A 20,939-nucleotide genomic window follows, 5' to 3' on the forward strand; every position below is an offset into this window, starting at 1 on the left:
CACTAGAGATGCCTTTGGCTTTTTTATTTTTTGTCATTGTGCTTGAGAATGTAGCTAGCTGCATTCACTTGATTGGTCATGTATTCAGGAAGGAATCAACAAAGAATATGCAATGATTACTACACGACATATGCAGAGACTGACGTTTCAGACATCTCTGATCAGTAAAATTAGTCATGGCTATTTTTCCCCATTGGACTCTAAAATGAAATGCTTACTGTACTCTACAGCGCCATACGTTTTAATGAAAGAGAAAAAACAAGAGACTGCTCTTATATGGGTTTGGTCAAGTTAAGATAATGACTGAAGACCTAAAGATGGTTGGTGAGTTTTGATGAATGTATTGAAAGCTAATGAATTGATCATTCTAATGAACTTTATGCAAAGACAGCTCTTGGATGTTTTATGTGAAGTACAGTTTTTACACTGGAAAGAGTCTAACCTGCAGGCTGTTTCATTTGTGTTGCCTTGCCGTTCTCACGCAAGGAATCTGGGCGTTTAATGTGTGCACCCAGTCATACTTCCACTGTGGATGATGTGCCCTTAGAAGACTTGAATCATCCTCTCTCTCTCTCACACACACACACACTGAGAGTGAACTTAGCATTTTAACCTAAATCAAACATTGTGTTGTTCTGGTCATTGAGTTCAGGATTTATTTCAGACAAAGGAGAAAGCAACCTTGTTCAAAGTGACAACAACAAACTAAATTACAGCTCTCGTGATCCGTCAAGCTTGGTCGGGTAACACAATTCTCTGAAATCGGCTCTTGTGTGTGTTCATCAGCCTCAATGTGAGCATTCGCAAAATGTGAACGTTTCTTCCTTCGAATATGTGCCCTCTTGCTCACTTCATGCGCTGAAATTAAATGTTGTCAAATATGAGTAATGCCTGTGTAAATTGGACTTAAATGTGTTTCAGAATCTGCAGATAACAGCTCTCCTGGTTTCATGTTTAGTTTGGCCTGATTGATCTACTTTCCCTTTTTTCAAGAAATAGCAAGCACTGAAAGGTAAGATTTTCTCTTTTTTTCCCAAGCTAAATCAGGTGTGAAAGACTGGCAAATCCAGCCCGAGGAAGAAATGTTGGTTATGCAGTTATTGTGTGCGTGTGATATTACGGTTTCAGTGACTGAATGATTGGTTAATACACACAGACATCAGCTTTGCGCTGACACGGAGAGCAGTGATGTGCAGGTCGGAAATGCTGTCATTTAAATTGTGAACTGATATTTCTTTCAGCTTGATCCAGCTTGTCGAGACTTTGTAATCGACGTTCTTTTGGCAGGTGTGTTCAGAGCAATAGTTCCCACAATTGAAACAGTAAACTAAACAAAACACACCAATCCTGAATCAGAGGACTTTGATTGGTTTACCTCCCATTATGTCGCAATTGGAAATTTATTTTATTAGCCTTTAGACTTTATATAATTATTTCAAAAAGTAATGACATTTTTCTTGCCATTTATTTGAGATTTATGTAAATGTATAGATGGCAGATGAATGGAGGGTGGATTATGACATTTTTATTGCCATTTATTTGAGATATATTATATAAAAGATGGCAGATGAATAGAGGATGCTGGGTGGGTGGATGGATGGATGATGACAATTTGATTCCCATTTATTTCAGATTTATTATGTCATTTGAGAGATGCATGGATGGCTGGGTTGATGGATTAATGGAGGGTGCATGATGGGTTGATGGATGAATGGATGGAGGGTGGGTGGGTGGATGGATGGAATTTGTATTGCCATTTATTTGAGATATATTATGTGAATTCATGGGGGTGTTGATGGATAAATAGAGGGTAAATGATAGGGTGGATGGATGAATGGAGAATGATGGATGGATGGATGGATTATGACATTGCCATTTATTTGAGCTTTATTATGTAGATAAATAGATGGATGGAGGATGGATGGATGGGTGGGTGCTTAGATATTTTTATTACCATTTATTATAGATGGATGGATAGGGTTAATGGGTGGATGTGTGTGGGTGGTTATGTGGATAGATGGACATTTTTATTGCCATTTATTTTAGATTTATTATATGGATGGATGGATTATGACATTTGTATTGCCATTTATTTGAGATCTATTATGTAAATTGATGGATGGATGGATGAATGGGTGGGTGAGTGAGTGGGTTGATGGATGAATGGAGGGTGGATGATAGGTGGATGGATTGACTGAAATTTTTATTGCCATTTGAGAATTGATGGATGGATTATTACATTTGTATTGCCCTTAATTTGAGATATATTATGTAAATTGATGGATAGATGGATGAATAGGTGGGTGGGTGTTTAGATTGACATTTTTATTGCAATTTATTATGGATGAATGGATGGATGCTTGGGTGTAGTGGATGGATGGATGCATGGATGGGTGGGTGGGTGGGTGGATTGATGGATGGATTATATTTTTTTTATTGCCATTTATTTTAGAATTATTATAGTGATGGAGGATGGATGGATGGATGGATGGATGGATGGATGGATGGATGGATGGATGGATGGATGGATGGATGGATGGATGAATAAATGGCTGGGTGGGAGGGTGGGTTGATGGAGGGATGGATGATTGAATGAATGAATGAATGAATGAATGAATGAATGAATGAATGAATGAATGAATGAATGAATGGAAGGTGGATGGATGGATGGATGGATTTATATTTTTATTTCCATTTGAGAATTGATGGATGATAGATAGATAGATAGATAGATAGATAGATAGATAGATAGATAGATAGATAGATAGATAGATAGATAGATAGATAGATAGATAGATAGATAGATAGATAGATAGATAGATAGATAGATAGATAGATAGTTTTTATTGCCATTTGAGAATTGATGGATGAATTAATGGATTGGGTTGATGGATGGATGGATGAATGAATGAGTGATGGGTGGATGAGAGGTGAATGGATGGATTGACATTTTTATTTCCATTTGAGAATTGATGGATTTAATGGATGGATGGATAGAAGGTAGATAGATGGATTGGCGTTTTTATTGCCATTTGAGATTTATTGGATGGATGAATGGATAGAAGGTGGATAGATGGATTGCCATTTTTATTGCCATTTATTTGAGATGTATTATGTAAATGTATGCTTTATGTAGGCTAAATGATATATTTCTATATATCATATGTTATCTGTCTTGTTAAAAGTTTTTTAGTATTCTAAAGGTTTATTAGAGCTATTTATGTGTTTTCCTTTTTCTGATCGCTTGTCAGATCTGTGACATCTCAATCATTGACCCTGAATTGGAGCTGCTGTCAATCAGGAATCCGATTTTCCAATGCCATCATGGTTTGATCCCAAACTCTACTTACGGACAATAGTAATTTTGTGGCTTCCTGTGACACCGATTCTCCTCTGGCAACATCAGGTGGTGACTCGATTCTTCAATAACAATAGGGAAGCGTTCAATAATGTTTGACTAGTCTTTAAGGGTCAAGAATGCTGCTGGCCCTTGGTGAGAGAAGAGAATTCTTGACGCAAGTGATCTCTTCTTTGAAGCAGTTCCTGATCCCACAGCATCCACTCACCCAACGATGCTGAAATCCCAGACTAAACTAACCTGGAGGGTCACTCAAAGTTTACTTTCTCAGAGACGCTAGAGAAACAGAATCTATGCGGCTTAAAGAGTCGCCCGAAAAAGAGGGCTCATTTGTGGTGGGCATTGTGTGCGGATGGAGTGAGTGAGGCGGGAGGGGTTGGTGTGAACAGAAATAGTTTTATTGGCTGCTACTAAAAGAAATACTTCAGTCATCCTGACGGATCTCCAAGAGTTTTCAATAGAGTTTTTATTTTACTTTCTTTAGCTATTGAGACCTGAAGATTACAGGACTGCAGATTACTTTTTGACTGTATATGGATGATTCTTCAATTAGGGAAAAAGACTTTTGCTTATTCTGGTACCAGAGTAGTTTGCTAGTTTTAAATCGATTGACTTTTATTTTTTTTTCTCTCTAATTAATTTAATTAAATTTGCCACTCTTTTCCTCTTTAATTATTTTTTTTTTAAATTCTAGTTTGCACTTTTCCCCAAGAACTTAAATATTATTTAGAAGTGTATGGGTTCAGTTATTTATTTATTTATTCATTCATTCATTCATTCATTCATTCATTCATTCATTCATTCATTCATTCATTCATTCATTCATTCATTCATTCATTCATTTTACGTTTTTGTAGCCAATACTGGTTTTTAAGAACAATTGAGTTTAACTTTTTTGAGTACCTGTTTAGTTATTGGTTATGAAAGAAATAAGCTGTAATAAATGTCATTCTATTTTCTTTTTTTATTTTTTAGGCTAGTTATATGTTTTGATGAGATCTAGATTATAGATGATGATTAGGTCTTGGTAAATGACAAATCTAGCACGTAATTGGCAATCAAGGGATCAACATTTCAACCCTAAACATAATGCAAGTAAAAAATAAAATTAAAAATATAAATAAATAAATAAAAAAAATCTCTGGCACCAGAAATAGTTGCAACTTTTGTACTTTATTTTCCAGTGCATCACAAATTCCCAGTTTTGTCCAGACAAAAAAGACAACCAGTATATGAATTCATTGTAAATATTTTATTTATACTTTATGTAAAATAATTTATATGAAAACAGCAAAGAAACATTAAGACGTCAGTTGTTCTTCAAAAATATTTTACTCAGCAAAGTGAGGTAGCAAATCTGCAGGACAATACTATAAACTGCTTTTATTTTTATTTCAAGCTCTGTTTTATTACTCTTTTTTGGTGCATTGAATAAAAAACGTTTTAAACGTTAACCAAAGCTATATTAATAATATCAATAGGCATAGTATAATGCTACTCAAAATGTATTTAGGTCAGCTTTTTGACACGTGGTCGAAAAATGCAGAGCTCAGAATTTTCGCTTTTCACGATTTAAATTAAGACGCTATATACTTGATTCATTTATTTATGTGAGGACAGTTAACTCTGCCGAATACTAGTTTACTAATTCCAGGTGAAACGGGTCCATTTATTAATAATAAATATTTCACATAGTGTTCAGCAGCTTTCAGCAGTGACACAGCTCATTAATCTTTCGATATTAAAAAGCTGTCCAGAAAGTAAGTTGACACGGCCATTGTCCAGGTTAGCGCAAACCCCTTTTCCCACTCCTGTTTCATAAAAAAAATTCTGCAAGGGAGAAGAAAAAATAATAAAGCTGTGGTATTCGGATTATCGTGGACGAGGATAAAGCATTAAATGGGGCTAAAGGGGCCTGAATAGACGCAGTGGCGTGCGAAGAGAAGCAGAGTAATTATTGCTTCATAATTGTGTTCTTTTTCTTTTTTCAGACAGCATCGCGCTGCAGAGCCCCACTTGGAGCGGTTGTGACATTTAGGAGGCCGGTCTTTGTGCTCAACACTTCAAGTTTAAAAAACAAGGCCAATTGAGTCGGCGCAGCTCAAAGCCCGACCCATTGTGAGGGACCACATTGAGTTTGGATTTGGGACAATGGTGTTTCTCAAATTTCTTGCAAAAACCTATACTCCATCTGTGATCTCAATGAGCGCTCTTTCACTGGGTTCCTGCTTTTCTGTTTGATTCGTTTGTAAAGGGAGGCAGATGTGGATGGATGGAGGCCGCGTTTTAATTGGCTGCTGCCTGAACACACACTCGCATCATTTCATCTGTCATTGCATCATTGGTGTAAAAAGTGGAAGTGCGTCTATACAGTAAGATTACAGTAATAAGTTGTTTTTTTAATTTCTAAAATGGTCTGTTACATTAGGACACCTTGATATAAGTGTCCTCCTTGAAGGACACCATTTCTCATTTTAAAGATTTACAAATTTCGGTTTGAACAACAACAACAGCAACAACAAACAAAAAAGACCAGAATATTATAGTAGACTAAATAGTGTAGACTATATTTTACCCATGCACTGTAAAAACAAACAAACAATTAAATTAAAAATTTGTTGGTTTAACTTTTAAAAAGTAGGTAACCTGGTTAAGTTAAAGAATTGCGTTAATACAATAAATTATATTGGATTTTGAATTAGCCTATAAAAATATGATGTTATCTGAAGTCGATTTGACAACGAAAAAATGTTTGATAAATCATAATTTTTTTTTTGGTAACACTAGCCTATATTCACTGTCATTGTTACATATTAGTTACTAGCCTATAATAATAACTATAAATTGTGCATAATTACATGCAACTAACCCCTAATCCTAACCATAGTAAGTAGCCTACATGTAGTAATATTACTCATTACTTGAATATATAATTACAGTGTAACAAAGACAACTTGAAATAAAGTGTAACCATTTTTTCGTAAATTAATTAGGCGGCGTCTTCCACGAGGCTAATTAGTTTAATAAAAATGCACCAAATAATAAATAGTAGGACTACGCCTGGTTGTGCGTTGATTAAAATAAGTACGCTACAAAATGAATAACCTACTCATAGGCTATAATTAATGACTTAAAATTATTTTTATTTTTTTTAAATAAAACAAGCCGCATCGAGCGTCCATCAGAGTAAGCCAATAAAAGCTTATTTTAACGCAGTTATTTTAAGCGCTTTGTTCTGTGCCTTTAGGGGAATGCCATTGCTGCGCTCAAGGGTCCTGCGCGGCGCGGCAGCTTTTCATGTGAACAAGAGGTTAACAACCTAATGAGGACTTGGAGACGAGATGAAGCGTGTAAATACACTGGTTTTTCTAAAAACCCGCGCGCTCGGCACCCTCATTCCCCTTTTTATCTGCTACTCTAACCTCTGCTGCGCTCTGCGCACTCAAACCATTCCAGCAGGAGTTCCTCGGGGAGGCAGTTCGGGTCCAGCCGCGCTCCGGCCGGGTATCAGCGGAGAGAAAGATCCTTACAATAGCGCTCCGGGGTACTGGAGGAACAGAGACATGCTGTTACATATGTCGGGTCAAGCATCTCTTTTGTGCCGCTTTAAAAAGGTGTAAAACTCAGTCAGCGGTGCGGATTCTAAAGGGAGTGAAAGCCTTGTATGGGTTTTTGATGCATAGGTCTGATGAACTGTTGAAAGAATGTTGAATTTCCTAAGTGCCCACAGTCAGTTTTAATTGCCCGGGGGCATTTAATTGGAATTCACAGAGACGCCCATTCAATGGAGAGGTTTTCTTTTTCCAAGTAGTAAAAGTGTGTAGAGGGACGGATTCATTATTTAAACTGCATAAAATAGGTATATAGGTTCTGTACGAACATAATTAGTAAATGTAGCCTACAATCTTAAAAATAAAGGGGTTTTCAATGCCTCTTGGACTTAGAGAAGAACCCCTTTTCCTATCAAAGTTGGCTCTGTGGTTGTTCTGAGATTTTAAAAGTTTAGATTAGTTGTTCAGATCAGTGTATTGGCTTGACTTTTTTTTTCTCCAAGAACTTCTCAAATCTCAAATATTAAGATTTTGCTATTTAAAATGCATTTGTTGGTATTCCTCATTCTACCTTAAACGTTTTGCATTTAGTTGCATTCCGAGAGTTGTGACTAGCATTGCTCTATTGCTTTTATTGCTCATATCTGTCAAAGATCACAGTTGTTGAGAGTTGTGCTTTCATCATCTCTCAGTTTATGAACAATCAACGCCTGCTTGCGGTTTTGTAATGATCTCGGGATGTCTATTTTCAGTCGCGTGAGATCGCTGCCGAGATAATGACTTTGAATGTCAAAAAGCTTTAGTTTAATATCATCTCTATTAGTGTGCTGGTTGGGTAATTAAAGGTGCAGATGAGAGCGGCGGGGGGACAGATGGCATTTGCTTACTGTGATTGAGTGTGTAAACAATAGGAAACCGAGCGACAGGGAAACAGTGCAGGCCCACATCATTTTATCGAAGTGTGTGTGAAATTCAAAGTCCAGGTACCAGATAGAGAGAGAGAGAGATGACAAAAGCTGCTTTAAATTCTTTGAAAAAGCGCGATTTGTATTATTCAGAACGAAAAAGGAATACTATTCAGCTGTTAGTCTGTGGCTTTTAGATATGAGCGAACAGCATTTATTTTTTTAACAGTGTTTTTATATTTTAAAGGAAATTTAACAGTGTAAAATTAGCGCGTAAAATGAATATAAGAACAAATTCAGTAAGAAATATTCAGTGCTTATTTCACTTTTAAAGTGCACAAAAATACCTTATAAAGCGTTTTTGAATTATGACAAAATAATCTTAAAATATTGGAGGACTATGCATTGTTTATTGTTTAAAAACACTATGTACGATTAGAAAAATTAAAACACAAACATCAGCTAAAAGAATCTCATTGTCATTTTAAAAACTGTTTAGTTTGACAATAATAGCTAATCCTCGCTTTCGAATCATACAATAAAATGACGTCTAATTCTGTAATAATTTAACAATAACAATATTAATGGCTACTACTAGCCTACTAATCTCACTTTCTGTTGGTGTTCGTATTTTGATAAATCGGTAGACTTTTAAAAATATGAAAACAGAGCGTTGAAAAATAATCAAATTGACATAAGATATATGAAATATGTTCGAGCCACATCAAAACAAGCAACAAGAACAAAGATTACAATAAACAATACGATGCCATGTACAAATATAGTGTTTTAATTATGTAGATGTTCCACATAGCCTAATACAAAGAAACATAAGTGATAGTCTTCCAAAGAATAGACTTACACAGCTATATCGCGTTAAACCATGCGAGACTTGAGCGGTGCATATAAATAGTGTTAATTTAATTTAGCTCACATAATTAGGTTACAATCAAACATCACCATGTCCTGTTTAAATCAATGAGAAATTAAAAGCACATTGAACATAGCTTGTTTCATTCGGGGTAAGTTCTAAATTAATGCTACACATGAATATGATTTTCAGACGACGAAACAATGTTTACAGTAAACAATTACAAACAACGAATTGTCCTTTAATCTAGCTGGACAACTTACCGTTTGCGTTTATCGATATTGACGTCATTGGTTCTTCACAGGAAACCTTTAGAACAAAATCTTGTTTTTCAAAAGTTAAAAAAATGTTACGTATTTAGGCTAAAATTTACGCGTAAAGAAGAAAATAATAATTAGTTTGATAGTCGAAGTCTGGATAATCCAGTTTTTGACCGATAGCTATATTGAGTAAATGGCAAGTTAATAATTCCAAATCGTTCAACGATGCGTTTAAAGAATATATAAGCTAGAGTAGCAGTAGTCAATTATCTTACAGGATCCATTGCCTGTATTTTAGTAAATAATTTCTTATGATAAAAGTTTTATGTTTTAGCTCTGCGTGATGCTTGTTATTTGAGAAAAGACCGCAGGTGGACACAGTTGAAAAAGAGACAAGCCAATCAGATCGCTCCTTCCCCCTTTGGCCAATGACAGGCGCCACATTGTTGTCAAATTTGTCTAATGAAAACGTGGGCGCAACAATAGATCGAGAGGGATCTGTATCCACTGAAGATCTCTCGAGGAAGTTAGTGTCTCACACTGGCTCCAGCAGCAAGCTCTGCTCTCTCAGACTGTCGGCTCATCATTGAGTTTAAAGTTAGTTTCGCATCGCATTCGATGGATTTTTGTGTTTTAAAAATTGATTTTATTTTTGTTAAACGAAAGTTCAATTTCTAAAAGAAACTGTTTATTTGAGCTGCTTGTGGACTGCGCGCAACAAGTTGAAGATCTCACTGGACTTTCATAAGCAATCGCAAGTAGCCTGTTTTCTGGTCTCTTCTTGGACGTTGGCATTCGGGCTGTGTTCTTCGTCAAGTGCTGAGCTGAAGAAATTCGCCGTGTATCGATTCTGCCCAATGCTTATGAAACATCTCCGATCGAAGACGTCGGTTGCGCACGTATTTTAACCTATCGATCGGCTGTTTGTTGATACGGAGAATATGGATCTTCGTCCAGAGATGCCACCCGTCTCCCAGGCAGGGTCGCAGGTTCATCCGGGCGCCGCTGCTGCGGCCGCTGCCGCCTCCATACCGGTTTCCATGGCCAGTAACCTGTTAAGGGGCCCGCCGCTGTTGCTTCGCGCTACGGAGAAGTACCCAAGAACGCCCAAGTGCGCCCGGTGCAGGAATCACGGGGTGGTGTCTGCGCTGAAGGGGCATAAGCGCTACTGCAGATGGAAGGACTGCATGTGTGCCAAATGCACTCTGATCGCTGAGAGACAGCGCGTCATGGCCGCACAGGTTGCGCTCCGCAGACAGCAGGCGCAGGAGGAGAACGAGGCGAGAGAACTTCAGCTGCTCTACGGCACAGCAGAGGGTCTAGCCCTGGCCGCTGCCAACGGCATCATACCTCCCCGTCAAAATTATGAGGTCTTTGGCCAAGTTAACAACGAAACCAACTCTGGTAAGTGGATACAAGGATACTTGTATGCATATATACATAATTTAAAATAAAGGTTCCCTTTACAATTTATGTATCTCTAGAAAATAATGTTTGCGAACAAAATGTGTTGATCTGAAGAACCTTTAATGAAACATCAAAACATTCTAAATAACCTATCCAACTTATGAACATACTATTGCAATTGATTTGTATAAATAATGGCATATTTAGCATGTCCTATTTCTTTCATAAATAGTCATTTAATTTTACAATCCAAGAAAAAAAGCATCATATGGCAATTATTGACCTGCGTCAATCTATTCCAGGAGAATCAAACATCCAAAAGTTTGAGTTATTCCCCAAGACACATTTATCAGGATCGTTGACCTCGCAGCAAGCTGCTGGAAAATCCGTATCTACAGACACCGAATCCGTTCCAGGAATGTCGTCTCCAGATATGCGTCACGGCTCGGGTTCGGAAAACGGTGACCGAGAGTCCATCGTGAGTTCCCCGATACCCAAACAATTAAAAGACGGCGATGAGACGCCAGGCTCCATCAGTCCGCTGGGCTCAGACTCCGGCTCGGAGACGGATAAAGACGAGCAGGAGCCCTCGCCCTCCTCCACAGCAGCTTCGCGACAGATGAACGCCATCGACATCCTAACGAGGGTTTTCCCCAACCACAAGCGGAGCGTCCTGGAGCTTGTGCTTCAAGGATGCGGCAAAGATGTGGTGCAGGCCATAGAGCAAATCCTCAACAACAGCGGCCAAGCCAAGGGCCCAGATGAGTCCTGGACGGCGGAGCGGATGCTGCAGAGCGCACAGCCACACATGTCCTCCACCCCGCGGCCTGTGCTACCCGGGACCATGACGCTCAGCAATAGATCAGCCTTCTCTCCTCTGCAGCCCAACGCGCCACACTTTGGTTCCGACCCGAGCGCGTATCCTCTCAGTACACATTTGGGCCTGAACCCACTCCGGCTGGCATATTCGGCTCACAGCAGAGGCCTGGCCTTCATGACACCATACTCCACCACAGGTCTGATGCCAACACTGGGCTTCAGGCCGCCAATGGACTATGCCTTCAGTGACTTAATCAGAGACAGGACTCTATTGCATAAAGATCAGAGCTACGCCAATGGACTGTACGGTCCTCTGGTCAACAACACTCCAGAGAAACAGTGATTGTGTTTTCCAAATGTAGACAAAAGTGTTTCATGTCTTTTAAGACTTCCAGGCCTGAAGATTCCTCCCCCTTACATAATCGGGGCCTTGTGTTTCTGTATATAAAATATGTCTAGTTTAATCACCAGGAAAAAATGTGTTTGGTGGTCGTGGCTTCTTTGAAGTTTGTGATTAATCAAAAAAGAAAATGGTTACATGTAAAGGTTAAAGTAGTTTTTTTTTACCCATCTTACTGCGGGATGGCGTTACTGACACTGCCTCAGCGCAAAATTAGCCGGTGGTGAATTATTTTAGACCTTTAGCAGAGTAACCATAGTATTTTCAAGTAATGTAAATTGTGTATTTTAAAATACTTCACGTTTGTTACAATCCATTTAGATTATTTACCAAACGGATTAAGCCCCCGTGTGATAATAGTGCAATTCCTAGAATAATTTGCTTCATCATTTGAAAAAAAGGGACTATTCTATAGCATTATTGTTATTGTGGAACGTCTAATATTCCATCTTTTTTCTGCTCAGTGTCTGTAAAATCGTGCCATGTTCATTCAACAGAACACAAGTTCTTTTGGATTCAATATGGTTACTGGCTCAAGTAGACATTTGTGTTCCCTTCGTGATTGATATATTGTGTTACACGACGAAATAATGTAGCATATTGCATATCTTGATGATAAAGTCATATTTGTCAAAGTCATTTTCTCAACAACATCAAAAGGGATCTAAAAAAAGATGTAAAACGATTGTTTGTTGAATGAAATTGCTGCGTTGCGACGTGTACATTTCTCTGTGTAAATTTTGCAAAAAATAAATGTTATTTTATTCTTATGTTTTGCTTGTTTTGTGTATTAAATTATTTAAAATCACATTTATATAGCTAACCAACTTTAATAATAATAATAATAATAATAATAATAATAATAATAATAATAATAATAATAATAATAAAATATATCAACTTTTTAACATTAACAATAGTAATGTTTAATCAAATTAATAATAGACAACAAATAATGTATTTTACTAAACTTTTAGATTACTTTATAAATAGGCTAGGTAGCTATATTTTATAAAAGCAATTGCTAAATATTTTACATTTTGTTATTAATATTTCAAAACAATATGTCAAGTTTTTTTTCTTATTCAGTCGTATCGGCAGTGAGCTATAGAGAGATGATATTTTCAGCTCTACTTTTAAAAGATTTGGAAAGCCTCTAAACAGAGACAGTCTCAAAGCAGGAGTCCACTGTATTTCGCGTGCACGCGGAGAGTATATATCGCTGCATTATAAAGCGCGAAGCCATGGAGACGTAATCCCCCTCGCCAGAGCTCAAGTGTTTACTTTCTCCCCGCAGATAAAACAGTGTAAACAGCAGTGTCGGATTGACAGTGTGCCTTCATTTAACGGAGAAACTGAGCACTCCGATGTTCATAATGCACATTTGATGAGGTGCGTGAAAACACATGCCCTTCTCTCGGTCTGTTTAATATTTAGCCTAGCCTAAATAACTGTTTCAATAAATTTGAGATACACTCCTCTGTCTGACCACATTGCTTTTTCCGACTGAATTTAGTTTTGTGAATAAAATTTAGTGTTTTTATTTATTTTATAATTAGCCTACTGAATTTTGGAAGACATTGTGAAACGAATGAAACATAATTGTAAGAAATAATAGTCTAAATTATACACATTTGTTGTTTATTTTTAAGGTCGTAGACAAAATAATGCCTTTCATCGATCAAGTGCAGCACATTTTATCTAAATAAAAAAGCGTAATATATATAGAATGTGCTAAAATGCATTCAAAACCTGTGCACTGTAAAAACATATTTAGAAAAAAAGTTACCTGGTTGCCTAAAAAAATTGAGTTCATTGAAGTTGAGTTAATACAATGTTTTTTTTTTTTTTTTTTTTTTTTTTGAGATTCAACAACTTTTATTGAAATATTATTAAAAGATTTTCTAAGCATATTGGGTAATTGTGTGTGTTTTATTTCTGATGACGCAGTGAAACATGCCAAATAGTGCTATTTTCATGATTTATCTTTTTTATGTGGTTAAGATACAATAATATTTTGAGTTTCTATTTATTAAATACATTTCCTTCATTGTATCAACTCAAATTTTTAATTTCAATAAACTCAAAATTTTAAGGCAACCAGGTTAACTTACTTTTTTAAGTTAAACCAACAAAAACTAACAAAACATTTTTACAGTGTGGTAATTTTTGCTTTTTTTATTTATTTTTTATTTTTTATAATGCTACATACATGGAAAAATGCCATTTGAATCTAGTTTGAATTACTGCACAAAAAAAACCTGAATGCTATTTGTCTAATTTGGTTTCATTTTAAATTGACTCTTATTCAGACAGGAATGTTAACAGAACAGGGAGTTTTAGACTATTATTTTTCTTATCGTTTAATATTGTCCTTAATTGATGCAACGGAGTATTAATGGATCTTGCTGTATATTAAGGGCTACTTCTAAAAATATAGTAGGCATATATATATATATATATATATATATATATATATATATATATATATATATATATATATATATATATATATATATATATATATATATATATATATATATATATATATATATTCTAATCTGGAATAAAATGAACATGCATTCATTCAAAAAGTGATTTAAAACACCGATACAAATAACACTATTGACAATCATTGTGAAATTCCCTCATCTTGTTATTGTTTCAAAATGTTGCCATCATGTTAAAATTCTAACCTTCACTGGAAGAGTAGGCCTAGCTATGTCTCCCTCTTATGGTAGAATGTGGAAATAAACGGAGACGGTCAGTGGATTCACAGGTGAATCGCTGAATAGCTTTGTCTTTGAGAATATCTCCACCTTGTGGTGAAATGTATGAACAACAGAGGTAGTGAGCAAAACAGGAAAACAGCTGTTCGGTTATGACGTCAATTTATAGGCCAAACCGGAAGACATTTTCACCACGAGTTCCCGCGTTCATTCTTTTACTGTCTATGAATTTTTTATGGACTTTTAGACTAGCGGTTTTCGTTTTAGGAGTAAATAAAAGTTGGTAAACAACCACTTGGCGAGACTTTCTCATGTTGTTCTAAAACACTGATTTGATTAGAGTCTACCAAGTGACTAGACACACGGTTGTTTAACTTTCTGGTTGGAGACTCAATGCGGTAACGTTACGCTACCGACTAATTTTGGCACGCTAAGAAGATTTTGATTGTATTTTGGAGTAGACTGTATTAAACATAATAGGCTACAGTAGGCTAATAGCATAGCAATACGGCATGTAGGCTATTCATTAAAACCAATGAATAATATTATGTAAAACATTTAAATATACAAAAAAACAAATATATTCAATTATTCCAAACGAAATAGAGTTTGTTCCCGTTCAAAAAGCAGACAGAGAAAAACTTCATTCAAGTTGAACATATGTATCGGATAGAACATGATCGTTCTCTACGACCAGTGAAGGCAGGCCTCCAACTCAGATGTAGAGAACGCTTATAGTCTGCCAGAGTTGCCTACATTTACACTTAGGCTATTAATTCTGATAATGTTCAAAATGGACAAATTTAGCTTTCCTATGAGAAAATCTAAGACTGAAATCTACATTTGATCTGTTGATGCTTTCAGACTGTGGAAAAACTAGTGGTCAGGAGTTTTCAGTCTCATCTGAAATAAGTACCTAGTGGGGGTATCAGCAACAGTAACATGCATTGATGTAATTAATAAAGTAACATAAAGTTTAAGTATGCATTATGTAATCAGATTACTTTTTTGATGTAATGAGTAAAGCAACATAAAGTGCAAGTAATATGCATTATGTAACCACATTACTTTTTGACATAACTGCTACTTATGCACACTAACACAAACACATTTAAAGACAAAACATTTTTTACTGCAAATAAAGTATTTTTAAAAACAACAGTCATAGTAATAGTAGAATTGTAGCTGAAATATTTGTAACTTAGATGTAATTAGTTTTTTTCACCTGCAAAGTCTCCTTAGATAGAATCCGGTTTCATTTGCCACCCAGGTAAATTTGAGATTAGTTTAAGCAAACTCTTAGCCTAGAAATCTAGTCGTACCCTAGAGGCAGCAAATCAAATCTGCCCACGAGTGTCGTCTAGCAACTCTCAATACACTTCTGAGCTGTAAACGCCAAACTCTGGTCGGGCCAATTACATCGTGTATAGAGTCGGTGGGCGGGGCTTTATGAGATTACTATTCTGCCACAATTCTGTGCGCTCAGATTTTGAGCGTGCAAAAGGGCATTTTGCACGCATTTGACGTTTTGCTGAGAAATGTTCATCTCACAAATAAAGTATTTAGAGCGAATTATGAAAATCAATTTTGCATTTAAAATAAGCTTATTTGGATGTGCGCCGACGTCCTCTTTTGCATGTGCAATGTCTTGTTTGCTTGCGCTCCGATACCCGCTCTGACTGCTCAACGGCTCACTTGCTCAACACAATCAGAGATGAGACTGCTAAATTTTGATTGGCTTGTTTAACCTATCACAAGACTACCTGCATTAGTTTAATCTATCAACCGCTTCACGTTGCTCTTGTTGGTTGTAGCGCTATCCAATTGTGTGCAGAGGAAGTTTGAAAGACAACCGTTTGTCCCACCCCTCGGATTGAGCCCTGTCAATGGTAAGTTCCCAGACCAAACATCTTGATGTGGGTCTGGCTTGGTCAGGCTAGCAAACTCTAGTTCCCTTTCATAGATTTACTCAATGCTGTGAGCTGTCGCTATGAGTAGGGGAGCGCAGGGCTTTTCACACATAATTCCAGGATGATGAAACTTTGTGTATAGTATACTAGATGCCATATCAACATTATTTAGATAATTATTTTTGCCAATATTAAATAATCTTCGGAAGATATCACTTAACATTTATTTAAGTAAATCTCTTAAGTTTATTTTTCAGCTTGTTTTTTTGTTTTTATTTAAAATAACACAAATTGGATATTATTTGAATCTTCTGTTATTTAACAGTTGAGATCGTGCTTCAATGCTGATGTAACCAGCAGAATACACAAGATGCGGTTTAAATCCCATTTGAGCAGATGGGTGTGTTGTAACCATGCTACAATGAGCCCCTATTAGAACTATGCTATTATATTCTATATTTTTATGAATTATTTTGTGAAACCACAAGAAAAGAGTGAATAATGACTGAGAGTCAATGCTCAGAAAATATTCTTTATTATTTTGTTTTGAACTATGCTGTATAGCTATATTTAGCGATGTGTTTATTGTCACACTCAAAAATAAGTATATTTTTAATTATTAGGTTCTGGCTCTCAGGTTTTATCTGCTTGAGCAGACGCTTTCCCCAGTCTTCCAGCTTCCCATAGTGACGCCTCGCAGCATTGAGTGAACCTATTAGGAAAGGTCTTGGTTTCCTAAGTAGAGAACAAGATGCTGTGACGCCAGCCATTCCCTTACTTTTTGATAAGTAGCTTCCTTTGTATTGGAAATCTGATGAAATAGCATGTAGCATGTTGATATGAAGCATATATGCCGTATTCTCAGGGCGGTGCTAAGCGCTACTAGCCAATAAGATCAGCAGGGGTTCAGAAAAAAAATCGACAGCTGGCAGCAGGAAGTACCTGCCGATGGCAGCCGGAAGACAGTCGTTGGCAGCCGGAAGACAGTCGTTGGCAGCCAGGCAACCTGCCAAAGTAGGCGGCACCTGCCACTTCTCGATCTCCAATCACTAGCCCCCATAGAGTGACAACAACCAATCAGATGATGACCGGTGACTGCAGCGTGTAATGTAAACAGCGATGATGTCGGCAGAGCTCGAATGAGTAAATTGATAGGCATCATAAATAAATAACACCTGGCATTCGCGAAAAATCGTTAGGTTAGTTAACTTTAAAATCAGAGAACGACATACCTGAGTTAATTGTTTAAAGAGCTGCGTCTTGTATTTTACATTTAATTAGCATCACCGGCCGCAGTATTGTCTTTCAAACATTAACTTGTCAAAACAGAAGAGTCAACACTGGAGACTGTGGAATATGTATGTTTATGGTAAGAAATGTAAGTAAAAGAGCAGGCTTTTCTAACACAACATTAATGATGGACATGTTTAATCATTTGTTAAACAATGGGATATTCCTTATTTAGGTGTTTTCAAATCTTTAGTTTGATTTATATTCATAATTGTTATAAGAATGTGGGGGAAAAAACACTACTACACTGAATATTGCGCTGGACTGGGGGTTTGACTTTACTAAGCATAATACATTTTGTAATTATTTATCAAAAGTATTTTGGGACGTTTTAAATGTCATTTTGAATGTATCTACTGTGCTTCAGCATGACTCCTACCAGTGAATCTGCTGGTGTCAGTAATAAAGAAGTGAAGGAATAGATTATGTGAGTTCAAGATATTTTTGACTTAAATTTTGGAATATTAGTAATAACCAAATAATATTTTCTAGGAACACACAGGGCATATTTGATGCAGACGAAACAACAGACAAGGTAACAGCACATTCAGTGTGACGGGCTAATTTCAAGTGTTTCCCCCGTATACAGTATCTTTCTGAATAAAATACAGAATAAATGTTTTTCTTAAGTACTAACTGCACCCATAGGATGTGCATTCTGTATTAAGGAAAGTAACTGTAAGTAGTGATGTTTAGAAAATAATAGTGTTTAATGACAATGTCATTCATTTTTGTTAGTTTTGTATGCCTCATTGTTGCCAGAGAAATGCTACTTGATGTGCTCATTGAGGTGCTGTGATCCTGCTTTTGTAAACTTGGGTCTTGTATGTTTGCATTACAAAATCTGGTGGGAACTCATTCTTGTGAAAGCACACATTTGCTGGTTAGACCAGTGTTTCTCAACTCTGTTCCTGGAGGCAAACCAACAGGTAAACATTTTGAATGTCTCCCTTATATGACCTCTCCATTTCAGGCCTTGGAGCAGAGATGTGCAGTTTCGGTCACAGTCCTGCAGAGTTCAGCTCCAACCCTGATCAACTACACCTGAACCAGCGTCTTCAGGGTTAGCAAGTACAGGCAGGTGAGTTTTTATCAGGAGCTGTCTCATTTCCGAGGCTACATTTGTCGACCAAAAAGAATCAGAGACCTGTAGACAGTAGCTGTGTCTCATTTAGTTTAATTTCGAAGGCTCCGTCCTGTGTAGGATCCAGTATACAGAGTGTCCTCAATCAGAATTGAGATGTCCTTCGTAGGACACACAGGCAGGAAGTATCACGCTGCTATGTCAACACGTTCAGCCTCTTTGCGCTCTCACGCCAGTTATATGAATGAAAAATTATTTATAACTTGAAAATGACTATGAAATGTTTCCTATCTTGTCAGCAATGTACTGTTCTAAACGTTTAAACAAGCACTAAACAGTTGTAATCCTGTTTACCAAAACTATCTGTTTGAGGTAATCGAGCTTAAAAAAAAAAAAACACGCTTGAACTAATTGCATTTAAACACCACATCAACACTTGCATGTATATCTGGCGAGGTGCCGTCTTTTCATAAAATAAAAAAAATGACGGTTGTTAACGGCGACGCAAAGAAATGTGGGTTATTCCAGCTGTGAAGGATAGAGCTCATGCACACTCCAAATTCCTGTGAAAGAAGGACTCGTTCGAAGGTCGCATTTGGAGTGTCCTACTCACTTTTATTTTAAATGAGACGGCCTTATGACGTATGCAGGCTTCAGATGCGACCGCCGGAGGATGCAGCCTTTAAACACTGCTTATCTGGCGATAACGGTTTAATAGGTATTTGATTGCAAAATGCAATAAGAATAGTATTCACATGGATGTGCATGTATGTATACTACTGTTAATAAGGTCATGTGAATCTCGTGTCACAGTTTTCTTATGACTCCTCTAGGCTACACTGGAAGAGGAAAATGGAGAGAGATGCTTCAAGAAACACACTGGTGCCAGGAGAACCATCTCTAACTCAACATCAGCTGGTGGTGGATTTCAGGGGAAAGGACAGAGAACACACCCTGTCACCTTTTACGCCTGTAGGGAGCAGGTCAACAGCTTTAAGTTCACATAACTAAAGATCTCACATGGTTTGCGCACAGCCGCACACATAAGCACATCAGCACCTCTCTTATACCTCAGGTGCCTGAGGAAGTTTGGAATGAACCCCAGCATCCTTAGACCATTCTGCATCTGCACTGTGGAGAGCATCAAGAACACTTGGTAGATAAACTGCACTGCAGGTGACCTTCAAACCACATTGTAGGAGTTGAGCTTCCCTCCGTCCAGACGGTGTATAAAGCCCAGAGGATCATCAGTGACTCCTGCCACCCGAGCCACGGACTGCTCTCTCTGCAGCACCAGTCCCACACAAGCTGACTGAGGAATGGTTTCTTTTAGGCTATCAGGATGCTAAACAACCCAAACTGATGTGCCTTACAACCCCACTCTATGCTATGCCATACACTGCACTTTAGACTCCACACTTTACACAATTTCAACCAAAAGTGAACCTAATGTATTATGCACTGCACTTTTAACACCATCAATTCTGCCATCACCTACTTATCAACCCGCTGTACCTCTGTAACTGTATAATGTGTATAATTGGATGCTGAACACTAGTGGTGGTTGAGGAGAGACCCCTGACATGGTTGTAAAGCACTTTGGGTGTACATCAGTTCATATGAAACCACTATGTGCCTCATTCATTCATCTTATTATGCATTGTGTGTATAATATGTACATTATTTATTGTGTATAATGTGTATTGTTACCTGTTAAGTATGTCCAATTGTATTCTGCACTGCTCTCAGACTTTCGCTTACCACAGTGCATGTGCTGTTGCTAATGTGACAATAAAAGTGATTAGATCTGAAAAACACTCACAACCAGGTTTCTGAAGTGACGTGTGCCAGTTGCTGGAGAAGTGATTCTTTATTTATTCTGTCTTTATAGTTCCACTCTTAAATTCACTCTCAATAAAACATAGTTAACATTTTGTGACCAGCTCAGTGTTTCTGAATTACATCATGAATCAATTTGTGGGATGTGTTTAAAACTCATCACACTTTGTTTTTTTTTCTAACAACCTACCAAATTCAACATATGTACATATATGATATACCTATATTTTGTTTATAAAAAGTCAGCTAGCCTATCTACTTTAGTAAAATGTAATCATTTAAAATCACAATTATGATAAGACTGTTATTCATTAAATCACTCGTTCTATATTTGCCTTGCTTCCGGTGGCTAAAAGCGACAGGTACCGCCTACTTCTGGTAGTAAACGGCAGCCGACGTCCGGTTTTAGTGGCAGGTACTGTCGGCTGCCATTGGCAGCAACTTCCTGCTGCCAGCTGCCGATTTTTCGCTGAACCCCTTCTCAATAAGATGGCATGATGGTATAAGGGCTTCAGA

General features: G+C 37.2%; 1 protein-coding gene and 1 long non-coding RNA gene across 2 annotated transcripts; both read left to right on the top strand.

The window, feature by feature from the left end:
* Positions 1-9,491: 9,491 nt before the first annotated feature.
* On the top strand, positions 9,492-12,335 carry dmrta2 (DMRT-like family A2). The gene is made up of 2 exons (XM_067414126.1): positions 9,492-10,349; positions 10,655-12,335. Exons 1-2 carry the CDS (start codon positions 9,887-9,889, stop codon positions 11,512-11,514), a joined length of 1,323 nt encoding a protein of 440 aa, XP_067270227.1. The 5' UTR covers positions 9,492-9,886; the 3' UTR covers positions 11,515-12,335.
* A 4,784-nt stretch (positions 12,336-17,119) lies between these two features.
* LOC137038262 (uncharacterized) lies at positions 17,120-20,468 on the top strand. Its single transcript, XR_010897439.1, has 3 exons — positions 17,120-18,035; positions 18,474-18,581; positions 19,418-20,468. It is a non-coding gene; the product is annotated as an uncharacterized lncRNA (long non-coding RNA).
* The last annotated feature ends 471 nt before the right edge of the window (positions 20,469-20,939 follow it).

Source organism: Pseudorasbora parva, chromosome 13 (genome assembly GCF_024679245.1).
Source record: "Pseudorasbora parva isolate DD20220531a chromosome 13, ASM2467924v1, whole genome shotgun sequence".
Classification (NCBI taxonomy): domain Eukaryota; kingdom Metazoa; phylum Chordata; class Actinopteri; order Cypriniformes; family Gobionidae; genus Pseudorasbora; species Pseudorasbora parva.